Source organism: Herpailurus yagouaroundi, unplaced genomic scaffold (assembly GCF_014898765.1).
Source record: "Herpailurus yagouaroundi ecotype Mexico unplaced genomic scaffold, PumYag 142, whole genome shotgun sequence".
NCBI classification, from domain to species: Eukaryota; Metazoa; Chordata; class Mammalia; order Carnivora; family Felidae; genus Herpailurus; species Herpailurus yagouaroundi.
Genome location: NW_024412397.1, coordinates 36818828 through 36834493, shown reverse-complemented (window position 1 = coordinate 36834493; position 15666 = coordinate 36818828). Strand labels below are relative to the sequence as shown.

At 34.9% G+C, this 15666-nt stretch overlaps 1 protein-coding gene across 11 annotated transcripts in view; it reads left to right on the top strand.

Moving 5' to 3' along the window:
* The window catches only part of KIAA1328 (KIAA1328 ortholog), a 350349-nt gene that overhangs the window by 13680 nt on the left and 321003 nt on the right, over positions 1 to 15666 (top strand). For 10 of the 11 annotated variants that reach the window (XM_040479015.1, XM_040479016.1, XM_040479014.1 and 7 more), the window contains one exon: positions 2992 to 3086. The exons of the other annotated variant lie outside the window; for it this stretch is intronic. In XM_040479015.1, coding sequence (XP_040334949.1) covers positions 2992 to 3086 — 95 coding nt within the window. The remainder of the gene's footprint in view (positions 1 to 2991; positions 3087 to 15666) is intronic. 11 annotated transcript variants of the gene reach the window in all.

Sequence of the window (15666 nt, the reverse complement as noted above, 5' to 3'; positions counted from 1 at the left end):
TTCTTTTCTTTTCTTTTCTTTTCTTTTCTTTTCTTTTCTTTTCTTTTCTTTTCTTTTTAAAGTTTACTTATTTATTTTTGAGAGAGGGAGAGTGAGCAGGGGAGGGCAGAGAGACAGGGAGAGAATCTCAACCTGGTTCCCTTGAGGTGAAATCAAGAGTTGGACATTTAACTGACTGATTGACCCAGGTGCCCCATCATTCTTTTGTTTTTCTATGTCAGGAGTTGACAAACTTTTTCTGTAAAGGGCCAGATGGTAAATATTTTTAGCCTCTGTGAGCCATGTGGTCTCTGTCTCACTTACTGAACTCTGCCATTGTATATTGAAGAGAGTCAATGTGTAAATTAACATACATGGCTATGTTCTAATAAACCCTTATTTACAAAAATAGGCAGTGAACCAGATTTGGCTTGCAGCTGTAGTTTACCAACCCTTGTCCTATATAGTCTAATACATAATTGTTTTTTAAACAACGTTCAGTGTTATATGTATTTGGAACTTTATATAAATGAGCTAATACTATGTTGCATCATTTGCTTTTTTTGCTTAATATTAATGTTCATGAAATTTACTTATGTTATATAATTATGTCATTTATTTTCACTGATATTTCAGTCAGAGTTTAGTTATTTTAATTGAGCATGTTTAATATAAAGACCCGCTGAATTGGTGCTGGAAAATTGCAAAGGCAAACAGACCTCATCAAGATTTCATGTAGGCAGTAACTGCAAGAAACAGTTCCCATCTCTCGGGCTAGGAAAACAGCCAGAGCAAGTTGCAGTTATTAACACCTAGAAGCTTGACGGAGGGGCCCGTGAGAGCTGGAACCTGGACTTCGGATGAGGGGGAACCAGCCTCAGTGGTACTGCTGTTCCTGAGGAGACATGCTATAAAGGCTGGTTCTGCCAGGGCTGGGAAAATTGTGAACCGCAGCCTGCTGTGCCTGCCAGGGTACACTCTGGGCCCGGGGCGGGGCAGAACATGGGTGGGAACAGGACGCCAATAGGGACGACAGTGTCTTTTCTTCTGACAACCTCTGGTCTCCCTCTTGTTCTTCCTGTTCGCAGATTTTAACAGAGAGCCATGTGGCAAAGAAGTAAGGTTTCTGAGTCTCAGCCTCAGCATCACAAAGCAGAGCCTGGAAGGGTGGGTTTGAAGATGGAAGCCAATTGATAGTATAACAACCCGTGCCTATGGAATTCCATTGTATACATATGCTACAGTTTATTCTTTAGTTGACAACATTTGTGTTTTCAAGTGCGTTAAACACAATGCTGCTGAGGTTCTTGCCCACGTGCAGGGGTTTCTCTTGTTTATTCTACTCAAAGCACCGCTACTCAGATGTCTTCCCAGATGTCTTCTCGTGTGTTTTCAGCAACTTCTTCCATTGCCAAATGGAGTGACTTCTTTCACATTCTGTGTAGTTTTTTTGTTCCCAAACTCTTCTTGAAACGTTTCTTTTTCTCCCACAATATTATATCCTTCTGATTCTCATCTTGTCCTTTCAAATACCAATTTTAATTTATTATCTTGGATTTGTAGATAATTTTTAAAAACTAATATTTTTTCTTAATTTTAAGGAAAATTTAGAACATAGAAAAGTATAAAGAAAATAATAAAAATCTAAACATCATCCATAATACAGTATGGCTGAAGTTTTTTAAAAAAAATTTTTAACGTTTATTTATTTTTGAGAGAGAGAAAGAGAGTGCGTGAGCAAGCACGGGAGGGGCAGAGAGAGAGGGAGACACAGAATCTGAAGCAGGCTCCAGGCTCTGAGCTGTCAGCGCAAAGCCTGACATAGGGCTCACCCTCAGGGACTGCGAGATCACGACCTGAGCCGAAGTTGGACACTTAATCAACTGAGCCACCCAGGCGCCCCCACAGTATGGCTGAAGTTTAAATCTTTTATATTTTTCTCTGACTTGAGAGCCAGACCCACATTTCCAACTTCTTGCCTAAACATTTCTGTATGACTATCCTCCTGGCATCTTGAGTTGACCAAAACCAAACTCATTTTCATTTTTTTTACCATCTCCTTGATCTAATTTCCTTTTTCTCCCCATCTATGACTATCAGTATTTCCCATCTGAGACTATCAGTATTTCCAGGATTCATTTTAGAGGTCTTGGATTACCCTTGGCTACCTGAAGAAATTGGACTAATCTACTTTGTGGTTGTTCAAATGCCAAAGTTTCCTTCCATTTACATGTTACCTCTAGTTTCCTTGTGGTTCCCTAAGTTTCATTGCTTTAAAGATGTTCATGTGCAAGTACTTGATGTTCAAGTACTGGGAGAACTTCTTATAGCACAAGAGAGGGAGGAGATAGTTCAGTGGTTGAGAGCACATACTCATTCTGCTACTTTAACTGTTGGTATCCTAGGCAAGATATGTACTCTTGCTGTTAATAGAAATAATACCTACCTAATAGCACTGTTGTGAAAGTGAGATGGATTAGTAAGTGTAAAATACTTACAGTGTTCGTGACATGCAGTAAGCACGAGGTATGTGTTAGCTACTTTTATTATTCTTTGGTCTAGTACCCAGTGCAATGAACTTTAGGATATACTGAGAGGTTAGAAACTGGTGCCTCTGCTGCCAACCTTAGTGTGCTTTCAAGCAGCCTAGGGGCTGTGATGTAGGAAAGGTTCTCAGTAACTTCCAGTAGGTGTTTGTTTTGTGACATTCACCAAGGGAACATTGTTTCCTTAATATTCCCTAATATTTAAGCAGGGACATTTCTGCCTTTTGAGTTCTTCCTGTATGCTTTTCTGTATAAACATTATGATGTCCCCTGCTGGACAGACAGTTCCTTAGCCTGTTTTGAGTTCATAGTAGGTTTGAATGAAACAGGTAATGAGTGTACCACCAGAGAAAAGATATATGAGAAATTTTTTACCTCCTGGGCTAATTTTAAGAGACTTCTCATAGAGTCTTAAAAATTGTTTTTAGCCAAAGTTTAACCAAAAGATTTTTCTGTTTTGTATTAGAATTTCTGCAAGGGAGGAATAAAGAGTGCATCATTGAAGGATTTATGTCTCGAAGACAAAAGACGCATTGCAAATTTAATTAAAGAACTGGCCAGGTGAGATAAAATCTTATATGAAATGTATTCTTATATAAGACAATTTTTTGAAAATAGAAACCGAAAATATGGTTTGATGTCATTGTATCATTGATCTTATGAAAGCAAAGACTTAGAAAAAAAGGTATTCTGTGGCCCCAAAAAAAGAAAAGTAGGAAAAAAGTAAAAAAAGAAAAACCAGAACAAACCACTTTCCAATTTACATTTTCTTGTGTATTTAATTTCCCAAATTGTTTGGTGCACATATGTGCAGTGGTCCTCTATCACAAGGGAAAATGTAGGAGTTTAGCGCTGCTGTTGATATAGGTTGATATGTTGTAATCAGTGTCATAGCAACTACCTTTGGTTTTGGTTTAGCATCTGACCAGAAATGAACATTGACTTTACTGTAGTTCATCACAAGAATATCTGTGGTCATTCTGCTAACTCCTGATGCTTTCAGGATTCAAAGTAAGGGATTTTGAATTTCGAGAATGATAGTTTGTAACTGTTCGGTTTTAATATTTCAGTTTATTAATGATATGTATGAAGCATATCTACTTGGAGTGACTTAGTTGTCAACACACACATCCAGTTTTGGGGTCTTAAAATACTTAATAAATGAAAATGTATATAGAGGAATGTATTAATACAAATTGTAAAAGTCAAATTTAAGGAAAGGCCATACCTAAAAATTGATTAAAATAGTACTATTTTTGTCTTTGAATTGCATGTTTGGAAATAGATCTTTTCCGTCTTTACTTTTAATTAAAGATGACTGTATGAAGTGTTTCAAAATGTCAAGGCCATAAAATAATGTTTGTGGAAGCTTTTCTAAAAAGACTGAAGTTAAAAAATTACCTTGCTAGGAGTGCCTGGCTGGCTCGTTGGTTGAGCATCTGACTCTTGGTTTTGATTCAGGTCATGATTTTGTGTTTTGTGGGATCAAGTCCTGCATCGGGCTCTGTGCTGACAGTGCAGAGCCTGCTTGGGATTCTCTCTCCCTCTGTGCCCCTCTCCCACTTGGCTGTCTCTCTCTCTCTCTCTCTCAAAATAAATAAGTAAACTTAAAAAATAATTACCTTACCAAATCATGTAATTGCAGTTATAAAGGATAACATCAGTGATGTTTTGGGGGCTAGGATATAGGGTATGAGAATTCAGAGTTGGTTTCTTGGTAGAGGGTCAGTATGTTACTACAGGGTATTAGTATAAATTTGCTTATATTGCTAGAAAACTCCATTATTACTGTATTTACCATTAATGTACAGATACATGGGAATAACGTGTTCTAGGTTTCTTGAGTTTGCTACGTTTCCTCTATTGGATATTTCAGTCTACTTGTTTCTACTCATACTGCCCAAACCATTTTCACTTGCTTTTACGAGACTCATTTATATTGAAGTGGGGAAGTGCCATATTCCTTAAACACTGGCAACAAAACATTCCTACCTTTTGTATTCTTTTATCTTTGGATTTTTAGCTTGGTTTCAAATAACTGGTTTCCTGTTGTCATTAAATACAATCATTTGTCTTTCATCTTGAGAAATAAAATACTCCTCTGACCACATGTTTCCTTTCAGCTACTACCTTCTTTGTACACCACAACATAGCCTCCTTCCTAGAGTCTGTAGTATTATTTTCTTTTATGTATTTATTTATTATTTATTTATTTTTAATGTTTATTTTTTAGAGAGAGAGAGTGAAAGACTGTGAGTGGGGGAGGGGCAGAGAGAACCAGAGACACAGAATTCAAAGCAGACGTCAGGCTCTGAACTGTCAGCACTGAGCCCTGCGTGGGGCTTGAACTTGTGAACTGTGAGATCATGACCTGAGTGGAAGTTGGATACTTAACTGACTGAGCCGCCTAGGTGCCCCTAGTCTATAGTATAATTTTTTACCTGTTGCATTTCATTCCCTCTTCAAGCTTATTTATTTATTTTAAAATGTATAGAAGTGCAGCTTATATTCAATCATATGTATGCATTTTTTGATACATATACGTTTTAAGTGTATATTTCAGTGAGTTTTAGCAAATGTAAGGTCATTTTTAAAAGTTATGTTGAGACCTTTTACAGTCTGTTTCTTCCTTCCAGACAGCCATTAATGTGATTTTTGTCATCATTGCTTAGTTTTACTTGTGTGACATGCCACATAAATGGCCAGACAGTATGTACCCTCTTCTGTCTGGCTTTTTTTTCCTTCTGCGAGATGATTTTGTGTGTATAGTAAAATGTACATAAAATTTATCAGCTTAACCATTTTTAAGTCTGCAGTGGTATTAAGTACATTCATATTGTTGTGCAGTCATCTCCACAATCCCATTTCCAGAACTTTTTCATCATTCAAACCCTGTATCCATTAAAAATAACTCCTCACCTTCCCTTCACCCCAACTGTTTGGTAACCACTGTTCCATGTGTGTCTGTGAATTTGACTCTACGAGTGGAATCATAGAATATTTGTCCTTTTATATCTGGCTTATTTCAGAGGGTGATATTTTTGAGGTTTTTTCTTTTTTCAATTTGTTGTGTGCAGGAGTAGTACTTTTTTTTTTTTTTTTTTTTTATTAAGTAGTCTTCATTGCTGGCCTGTACTTTAATTTGCTTAGCTATTCATCTGTTAATACACAGTTGAGTTGTTTGAGTTTTTGCCTTTTATGAATGAAGCTTCTATGACATTCACGTACAAGTGTTTGTGTGGATATGATGTTTTAACTTTTCTTCTGTGAATAATTACATACAGAATTGCCCAGTTATATCTTAAGTGTACATTTAGCCTTATAAGAAATTGTCAAACTATTTTCTAATGTGGTTGTGTTATTTCAACACTTCCACTAGCAACTGATGAGAATTCCATCATTCAGCATATTTACTAACTGTTGGTATCGTCATTTCTTTCAATTTTAGCCATTCTAATGAGTATAGTGATCTCTCCTTGTGGAGTTAATTTGTGTTGTCCTAAGATTAATAGTATCATTGGCTATTCTTCTTTCAGGTGTCTATTAAAATCTTTTGCCTGTTTTTTTGACCCACCCCATTCTCTTCTTGATACTGATATGTTCTTTATATACTGTAGATGCAAGTTGTCAAATATGTAGTTTTCTCCCCAACCTTGCTTTCTGGTTTTCTTAGTGTTTTCTTTTGTAAAGGAAGAGTTTTTATTTCATCAATTTTTTCTTTTGTTGTTCGTGTCTTTAGTGTTCTATCTAAAAGATCTTGCCCATCCCAAGATGATTTTTTTCCTTTGTTAGAAAAGACTACCCTTTCTGCAGGATTACGTCTGCCTCCTTGTCAAAAATTAGTTGACCATACATGCATGATCTGTTCTGGGCTTTTCATTCCATTCCATTGATCTTTGTGCTGCCCTTATGCCAATACTGAATTGACTTGATTACTGTAATTTTATAGTAAGTCTTGAAATCAGGTAAGTCCTACAGTTTTGTTCTTTTTGAAAACTAGTTTGGCTTTTTGAAGTCCTTTGCATTTCACTGTAAATTTTAGAATTAGCTTTTCAATTTTTAAAAGAAAGTTGCCTCCTAAATTTTGTTTAGAGTGTATTGATTTGTAGATCAAATTGAGGAAAATTGACATCTTTATGTTATTGAGACTTTCGGTCTGTGATAGGTCATATTTCTCCATTAATTTGGATTTTCTTAATTTTTTTCTGTAGTGATTTGTAGTTTTCATGGTACAGGTTATAATATATGCACATATGTTGTCCTTAGGTATTTTATGTTTTTGATACTATTGGAGATGTTGTAATTAAAAATTTTTATTTTACATTTAATTTTTAATTTTATATAATTTCTTATATGATAACACAGAATCTTTTAAAGTTTATCCATTCTGAGAAAGAGAAAGAGAGAGAGCACACACGCACAGGAGCAGGGACAGAGAGAGAGGAGAGAGAATCCTAAGCAGGCTCTGCTGTTAGCACAGAGCCCATGTGGAGCCGGAACCGAGGAACCTTGAGATCATGACCTGAGCCAAAATCAAGAATTGGATGTGTAAAGATCAATTGAACCACCCAGGCACACCAGAATTAGTGTTTTAAATATTGACTTGGTCTCCTTCAAAAATTTTTTAAATGTTTATTTTGAAAAAGAGAGCAAGTGAGCAAGTGCACACACGCAAGCAAGGTAGGGGCGAAGAGAGAGAGGCTCTGTGCTGTTCAGTGCAGAGCCAGACGCAGGGGGCTCCATCTCACAAACTGTGATCGTAACCTGAGACGAAATCCAGAGTTAGATGCCTAACTGACTGAGCCACCTTCAGACTTTTTAATTTATTTTTTATGATAGTTTTTTTTTGGCATAAGACTTTGGATTTTCTATATTCAGGATCATGCCATCTACAAATAAAAACAATTTTATTTTTTCCTTTCTATTTGTAGATACTTTGTTTCTTTTTCTTGCCCTTTTGCATTGGCTAGAACCTGTGCTACAATGTTGAATGAAAATGGATGTCTTTGTCTTCTTGTTCCTGATCTTAAGTCTTTCATCATTAATTTCAATGTAAGCTGTAGGATTTAAAAAAAATTGTTTTTAAGTATTTATTTATTTTTTCTGATAGACAAAGTGCGAGTGAGGGAGGGGCAGAGAGAGAGAGGGAGACACAGAATCTGAAGCAGGTTCCAGGCTCTGAGCTGTCAGCACAGAGCCCTACCTGGGGCTTGAAACCCATGAACCTCAAGAGCATGAACTGAGCCAAAGTTGGACACTCAACTGACTGAGTCACCCAGGCGCCCCCAAGCTGTAGGATTTTTGTAAATGTTCTTTATCAGGCCCAAGAAATTTATTTTTGTTCCTAGTTTGCTGAGAGTTGTTTTTTTAATCATAAATAGGAGTAGAACTTTGTCAAATGATTTTTCTTTATTAGCTAATAGTATGATTTTTTTTTCTTTAACTGTTAATGTAGTAAATTACATTGATTGGTTTTTGAATGTTTAATTTACTTTAATTAACAGATGTATGATTTGCATATAATTTCTCCTTATGTGGGTGTTTTGTTTTTTTTTTTTACTTCCTTGGTTGTGTCCTCTGAAGCACAAAAGATATTACTACCGATGAAGTCTAAATTCTCTATTTTTTTTCTTGTCAGTTGTGCTTTCAGTGTCATATCTAAGGATTATTGCTGTATCAAAGATCATGAAGATTTAACCCTATGTTTTCTTCTATGCATTTTATGGTTTTAGCTCTTATATTTGGGCCTTTGGTCCATTTTTATTTAATTTTTGTATATGGTAAGGGGTAGTGTTTCGACTTTTTTTTTTCTTTCTTTTTTTGCATATGGAAATCCATTTGTCCCAGCATTATTTGTTGGAGAGACTGTTCTTTTCCCATTTGATGGTCTTGGCACAACTGTCAAAATTTGATTGACCAAAAGTATACCAGTTTATTTCTGGACTCTGAGTCCTTTTTCACTGCTCTATATGTCTATTCTAATGCTAATACCACACTGTTTCAATTAGTGTATCTTTGTAGTAAGCATGAAATACAAGACCTCCAACTTTGTTCTTCCTTTTGAAGATGACTTGAGCTGTCCTGGGTCCTTTGCAATTCCATATGAATTACAAGATCAGCATTTCCACTTCTGGAAAAAAAAAAAAGGCACTTGAGATTTTGATAGGATTATATTAAATCTGTAGATCACTTTGGGGAATATTGCCATGTTAACAATATTAAGTGTTCCAGTCCACAAACATGAAATGTCTTTCAATATTTAAGTCTTTAATTTCTTTTAGCAATGCTTTGTAGTTTTCACTGCACAAGCCTTTCACTTTTTTGTTTAAATTTATTTTTAAGAATTTTGTTTTAGGTGTTCTTATAAATAGAATTGTTCTCTTAATATTCCTTTCAGATTGTTTGTTGCTGTGTATAGAAATACAAGAGGTTTACATGTTAATCTTGTACCCTGTTTATTAGCTCTAAGAGGTTTTTTTGTGGGTTCTCTGTGGATTTTCTGTATATAGAATCAATCATGTCATCCACAAACAGAGATGGTTCTACTTCTTTTCCAGTTTGGGTGCCTCTTATTTCTTTTTCCTCTGGCTTGAAGTTCCAGCATATTGTTGAATAGAGCGGTAGAAGCAGGCATTCTTGTCTCGTTCCTGAACTTAGTGGGAAAGCTTTCAGTTTTTCATCATTGGGATAACATGTTAGCTGTGAGTTTTTCCTAGATTGCCTTTATCATGTTAAGGAAATTTCCTTCCGTTCCTAGTTGAGTTTTGGGGGAATTTTTTCAAATGCTTTTTCTGTGTCAGTTGATATGAACACATATTTTTGTAGGTTTGTTTGTCAAATATGTGTTGATTGATTTTCTTTTCTTTTTTAAGTTTATTTATTTATTTTGAGAGAGATAGAGTCAGCATGAGTGGGGGAGAGACCGAGAGAGAGGGAGACAGAGAATCCCAAGCAGGTTCCACACTGTCAGTGCAGTGACTAATGCAGGGCTTGAACCCATGAAACCACAAGATCATGACCTGAGCCAAAACCAAGAGTTGGCCACTTAACTGACTGAGCCACCCAGTTGGTAGATTTGTGTTAAACCTGATTGATAGTCTTAGGTTAAAACATCCTCGCATTTTTGGGATAAACAGTTAGTTGGTCATGTTTATAAACCTTTTAATACATTTTTGGATTTGGTTTGCTGACATTTTTTTTTTTTTGAGCATTTTTGAATCTCTATTCATAGGGGATCTTGGTCTGTAGTTTTATTTTCTCATAGTTTCCTTGTCTAGCTTAGGTTATCAGGTACTACTTACCTCATTCTCTGAGACCAGTGGTTCTTTGGATGAATTTGAGAAGGATTGGTATTAATTCTTCTTTAAATATTGACTAGGAAGGGCACCTGGGTGGCTCATTTGGTTGAGCATCTGACTTTGGCCCAGGTCATGATTTCACAATTCATGAATTCAAGCCCCATGGTGGGCTCTTTGCTGACAACTTGGAGCCTGAAACCTGCTTCGGGTTCTGTGTCTCCCTCTCTCTCTGCCCCTCCCTGACTCCTTCTCTCTCTCTATCTCTCTCAAAAATAAAATAAAACAGTAAAAGAATTAAAAATAAATAAATATTGTGTAGGAAAAAAATAAATATTTGGTAGAGTTCATCCTTGAAGCTATCTGGTTCTTAGCTTGTCTTTGTAGAGTAGTTTTTGATTACTGTTTATATCTCCTTACTTGTTAAAGGTTTATTTAGATCCTACATTTATTCTTGAGTAAGTGCTGGTAATTTTTGTGTTTTTAGAAATGTTAATTTTATATAGGTTATCCAATGCCTAGGACATAAAATTGTTTGTCCTGTTCTCTTACAATCCTTTTTATTTCTGTATAGTTAGAAGTAATGTCCCTACTTTCATTTCTAATTTTATTTACATCATCTTTCATTTATCAGTCTAAGCTAAAAATTTTTAAATTTTGTTGATCTTTTCAAAGAACCAACTTTTGGTTTTATAGATACTCTATTATATTTCTATTCTCTATTATATTTATCTTTGCTCTTTATTATTTTCTGCCTTTTGCTAGGTTTTAGTTTTAGTTTCTAGTCCTTAAGGTGTAAAGTTAAGTTACTGACTTGAAATCTCTCTCGTTTTTTAATGTAGGCATTTGTGCTATAATTTATAGCACAGATTTGTATGAGCACTGCTTTTGATGGACCCCATAGATTTTGATATGTTGTGTTTTCATTTTCATTCAAGTACTTTCTAATTTTCCTTATGATTTTTCCTTTTATCCATTTAAAAGAGTGTGTTGTTTGATTTCCATGTATTTATGAATTTTCCACTTTTCTTTCCCTTATTGACTTTGGGCTTTATTCCATTGCGGTGGAAAAGGTACTTTGCATGCTTTGAGTATTTTTAAATATTTTGAGAGTTGTTTTGTGAGCTAATGTATGATTTATTCTGGAGAATGTTCCATGTGTACTCGAGAAGAATGTTGATTCAACTGTTGTTTGGTGGAATGTTCTTTATATGTCTTTTAAGTCTAGTTATAGTGTTGTTCAAGTTCCTCTTTTTATTATTGATCATCTTGCATCTAGATGTTCTATTTGTTATTGATAGTGGGTTATTGAAGTCTCCAACTATTAGTGAACTATATTCCTCATCAGTTGTGTCAGTACTTTCTTCATATATTTGTTAACTCTAGTGTGTTCATTTTTATAATTTTAATATACTCTTGAGGACTTGACCCTTTTATGAGTATATGACATCTATCTCTTTGTCTTGTAACATTTTTTGTTTTGAACTCTTATTTTGTTTGATATTAGTATAGCCAACTTAGCTCTCTTTCTATTTGAAAGATACTTGCATGGAATATCTTTTTCCATATTTTAGCTTTCAATCTTTTATGTCTTTTAATTTAAAATGAGTCTCTTAGAGGCAACTTATAGTTACATTGTGTGTGTGTGTGTGTGTGTGTGTGTGTGTGTGTGTGTAAGTTTATTTATTTATTTTGAGAGAGAGAGAGTGCAAGCAGGGTAGGGGCAGAGAGAGGGAGAGACAGAATCCCAAGCAGGCTATGCACTGTCAGCATGCAGTCCAGTGTGGGGCTTGAGCTCACAAACCATGAGATCATGACCTGAGCTGAAATCAAGACTTGGTCACTTAACCAACTGAGCCCCCCAGGTGCCCCTGTTGGATTTTAAAAATCCATTTTCTAGGGGTGCCTGGGTGGCTCAGTCAGTTGAGCATCCAGCTTCAGCTCAGGTCATGATTTCATGGTTCATGTGTTCAAACCCAACGTCAGGCTTTGCACTGACGGTGTGGAACCTGTTTCGGATTCTGTCTCCCTCTCTCTCTGTCCCTCTCCTGCTCACACTCATTCTGTCTCAAAAATAAATGTTGAAAATAATTGTTTTTAAATCCATCTTCCCAATTGCTTTCATTGGTGAGCATAATCCATGTACATTTGAAGTAATTTCTTATAATGAAGTACCATTTTGCCATTATGTACATATATGTTTTATATGTAATACGTATGTGAAAAATGCTTCCTGTTTTTGGGTTCCTTGTTACTCCGTTGGTGCTTTTTTTGTTTTGTTTGATCTTGTGTGTGTGTGTGTGTGTGTGTGTGTGTGTGCGCGCGCACCATTTTGACTGGGTCTTTTGTTTCTTTTTTTTGTAAAATGTTTAATTATTTTCTTAATGGTTACCTTGGGGATTACAGTTAACATCCTAAATTTGTAACAATTTAATTTGAATTCATCTAACTTAGCTTAAGTGATACATAAAAATTCCATCTCTATACAACTGTGTTACCCAGTATTTAAGTTGTTACTTTTAGCAATTACATCTTTATACATTGTATGCTTCTTTTAGGCTAAATTGTGACACCCCCCCCCACCCAAATTCATATTGAAATGAATATTGAAATGAGAACCCACAGTTCTCAGAGCGTGACTGTATTTGAAGGTGGGGCCTTTAAAAGTGGTTGTTAAGGTAAAATGAGGTCACACTGTGATTGGGAACTTATGCATTTCACTACTTAGTTTTGTCAATTTTTTCCTTATATATTTGATGCTGTGGTTATTAGTTGTACTGTTATAGTTTACATTTTCCTGTTTAAATGAACCTGTGGTCATTCTGGGGATTTGTAATATGCATTCTTGACTAATCACAATCTAATATTAATTGGTATTTTTAGCTATTCTAAACAGTTCAAGAACTTTAGAACTTAAGAACTTTAATATCATTTTCCTCTCTTGATTATGTGCCATTTGTAATGTGTCATAATTTTGTACATGTTTATATATGTTTTTATATATTTAATTTATATACATTTTAATTCAATGTAATATGATCATTATTCTTTTGTATTATTTTGAAATAATTTTAGGCCTACAGAAAACTTGCCTAAATAGTACAGTATTGGAGGAATGAGAAATGGGTGGTGACTGCTAATGAATGCAAGGTTTCTTATGGCAAAGTTGAAAATGTTTTAAAATTAGATTATGGTGATAGTTGTAGAAACTCTGTAAATATATGAAAAGCCATTGAAGTGGGTTACCTTGTTATATGTAACTTATATTCAGTAAAGCTCTTCAAAAAAATCTATGATGGGTTTAATACATTTCATCTAGATAGCTTTAAAGTTAACCTGGGTGGCTGAGTCAGTTGAGCATCTGACTCTTGATTTTCACTTAGGTCTTGATCCTGAAGTCGTGGGATTGAGCCCCACATCAGGCTCCATGCTCAGTGTGGAGCCTGCTTAAGATTATCTCTCTCTCTTACTCTGCCTCTCTCCCCTGCTTGCACTTGCTCTCTCTCTGGAAAAAAATAAATAAATTATAAAAAAATAAATTTAATATCTTGAATAACTATATTGCTATGATCACAAATTAACATTGGTACAATAGTATTAATTAACTGTAGTTTATTCAGATTTCTTAAGCTTGCCTACTAATTTTTTCTTCCTGTTCCAGTATCACATTTTATATTCAGTTTTCATGTTTCCTTATTCTCCTCCCATTTGTGGCAATACTTTAGTTTTTCTTTGCTTCCCATGACCTCAGATATTTTGTAGGATTTCAGGGTTTTTTTTTCATGTTTTCTCATAATAGATTGCATTATGATTTATTATAGTGTGGGTATATGATGTTGATGTGTTGGTGCTGGTGCTTTTAACTATGGTAATGTCGTTGATGTAGAGTGTACTAGGTTTCTCTGAAAAGTTGCATTGTTTTCTGTAATTACTGAATAAATTGGAGGAGGTCCATGGGGACTATTGAAATCCACTGTTTTTTGGGTTTTTTTGTTTTTTGTTTTTTCCTGAAACTTTTACTTACTATTATAAGCACCCATCAAAGGGACTTCACTGCAATAATCATTGCTGTGATGTTCTAATGATTACTTCATGTTTAACCTATTTGTTTTTCATTTATTACTTGGAATAATTCTTCTTTAAGGATGAGCTGTCACTTCTCCTATATTTATTTATTTACTTACTTCAGTATTTATTTTGTTGTTTATTTTTATCAGTATCAGATTCATGGACATTTATTTTATTCTAGTCCAGGACTCACAGAAACAAAAATAGAATAGCAAGGTGATGCATTTTCTAAAAGAAACAAAGAGTTTTTTGGAGGTAATTGTGGATTCACCTGTAGTAGTAAGAAATAATACAGACTGAAAGCCCATGTCCCCTCTCCAGTTTTCACCAATGGTAGTATTTTGATTAACCATAGCACAATATTACAACCAAGAAATTGACATTGACAGGATCCATCAATCTTGTATAGGTTTCACATGTGCTCACTTGTGTGTGTAGTTAGGTTTATGTAATTTTATCACATGTAGGTTTGTGTACCATCACCAGAGTAAGGATACAAAATGGTTTGTTTACAAAAAACACTCATGTTGTCTTTTTATAGACATAGCTAATTTGTCTTCCCACCACCCTTCCCTAATCCTTAGCAACCACTAATTTACTCTCCATCTCTATAATGCTGTCATTTCAAGAATGCTGTCATTTCAAGAATGCTATAAAAATGGGATCATACAGTATGCTACCTTTTGAGATTAGCTTCCCCCCCATCCCCCACACTTAAGCGTAATTCCTTTTAGATCCATCCACATTCTTGCATGTATCAATAGTTTGTTCCTTTTATTGTTAAATATATTCCATGGGAGATGTACCACAGTTTAACCATTTGCCTGTTGAAGGATATTTGGTTTCTTTCCAGTTTCTGGGTTTTTTTGTTTTTGTTGTTTTTTGAAGATTTTAATTTTTTGTAAATAATCTCTACACCCCACCTGGGACTCAAATTTACAACCCTGAGATCAGGAGTCTCATGCTCCACCCACTGAGCCAGCCAGGAGCCCCTTCTTTCTAGTTTTTGACTGTTACAAATGAAGTTGCTATGAATTAGATTTTTGTGTGAGTATAACATTTTCATTTCTTTGGGATTTTGTGTAATAAATGCATATTTAGTTTTGTAAGAAACTGTCTTCAAAAGTGGTTTACCATTGTACTTTCCCACCAGCAATGCAAGAGACATCTAAGTCCTCAGCATTCTTGCCAGCATTTGTTATAATTATTTTTATTTTAGTCATTCTTAGAGGTATTTAATGTTATCTCATTGTGGTTTTAATTTGTATTCCTCTAATGACCATTGATGACCACTTATGTTGGACATTGCAGTGCTATGTATATAGGAGTGATAAGAGCAGACATCCTTCCTGATTTTAGGTGGAAAGCGTTCAGTCTGTCATTAAGTATAATGTTAAGTGTAGAATTTTTGTAGGTATTCTTTATAAATTTGAGGAAATTCCCCTCTATTCCTCATTTTATAAGAATTTTTGTTATGATTGCATGCTAGATTTTTGTCAAACATTTAATTTCCTATGAATTTTCTTGAAGAGTTAGCTGTTGATAGGGTGGATCTTATTAATTGATATTTGAATGTGAACCTGTTTTGCATACCTGTAATAAATCTTACTTGTTATCCTTGTTTTTATCCAGTTCTAGTTTGTTTTTCTATTATTTTGTTTGGAATTTTTACATCAAGTTTCATGAGACGCATTGGGCTGTAGCTTTCTTTCCTTTCTTTTTTTCTCTTTCTTTCTTTCTTTCTTTCTTTCTTTCTTTCTTTCTTTCTTTCTTTCTTT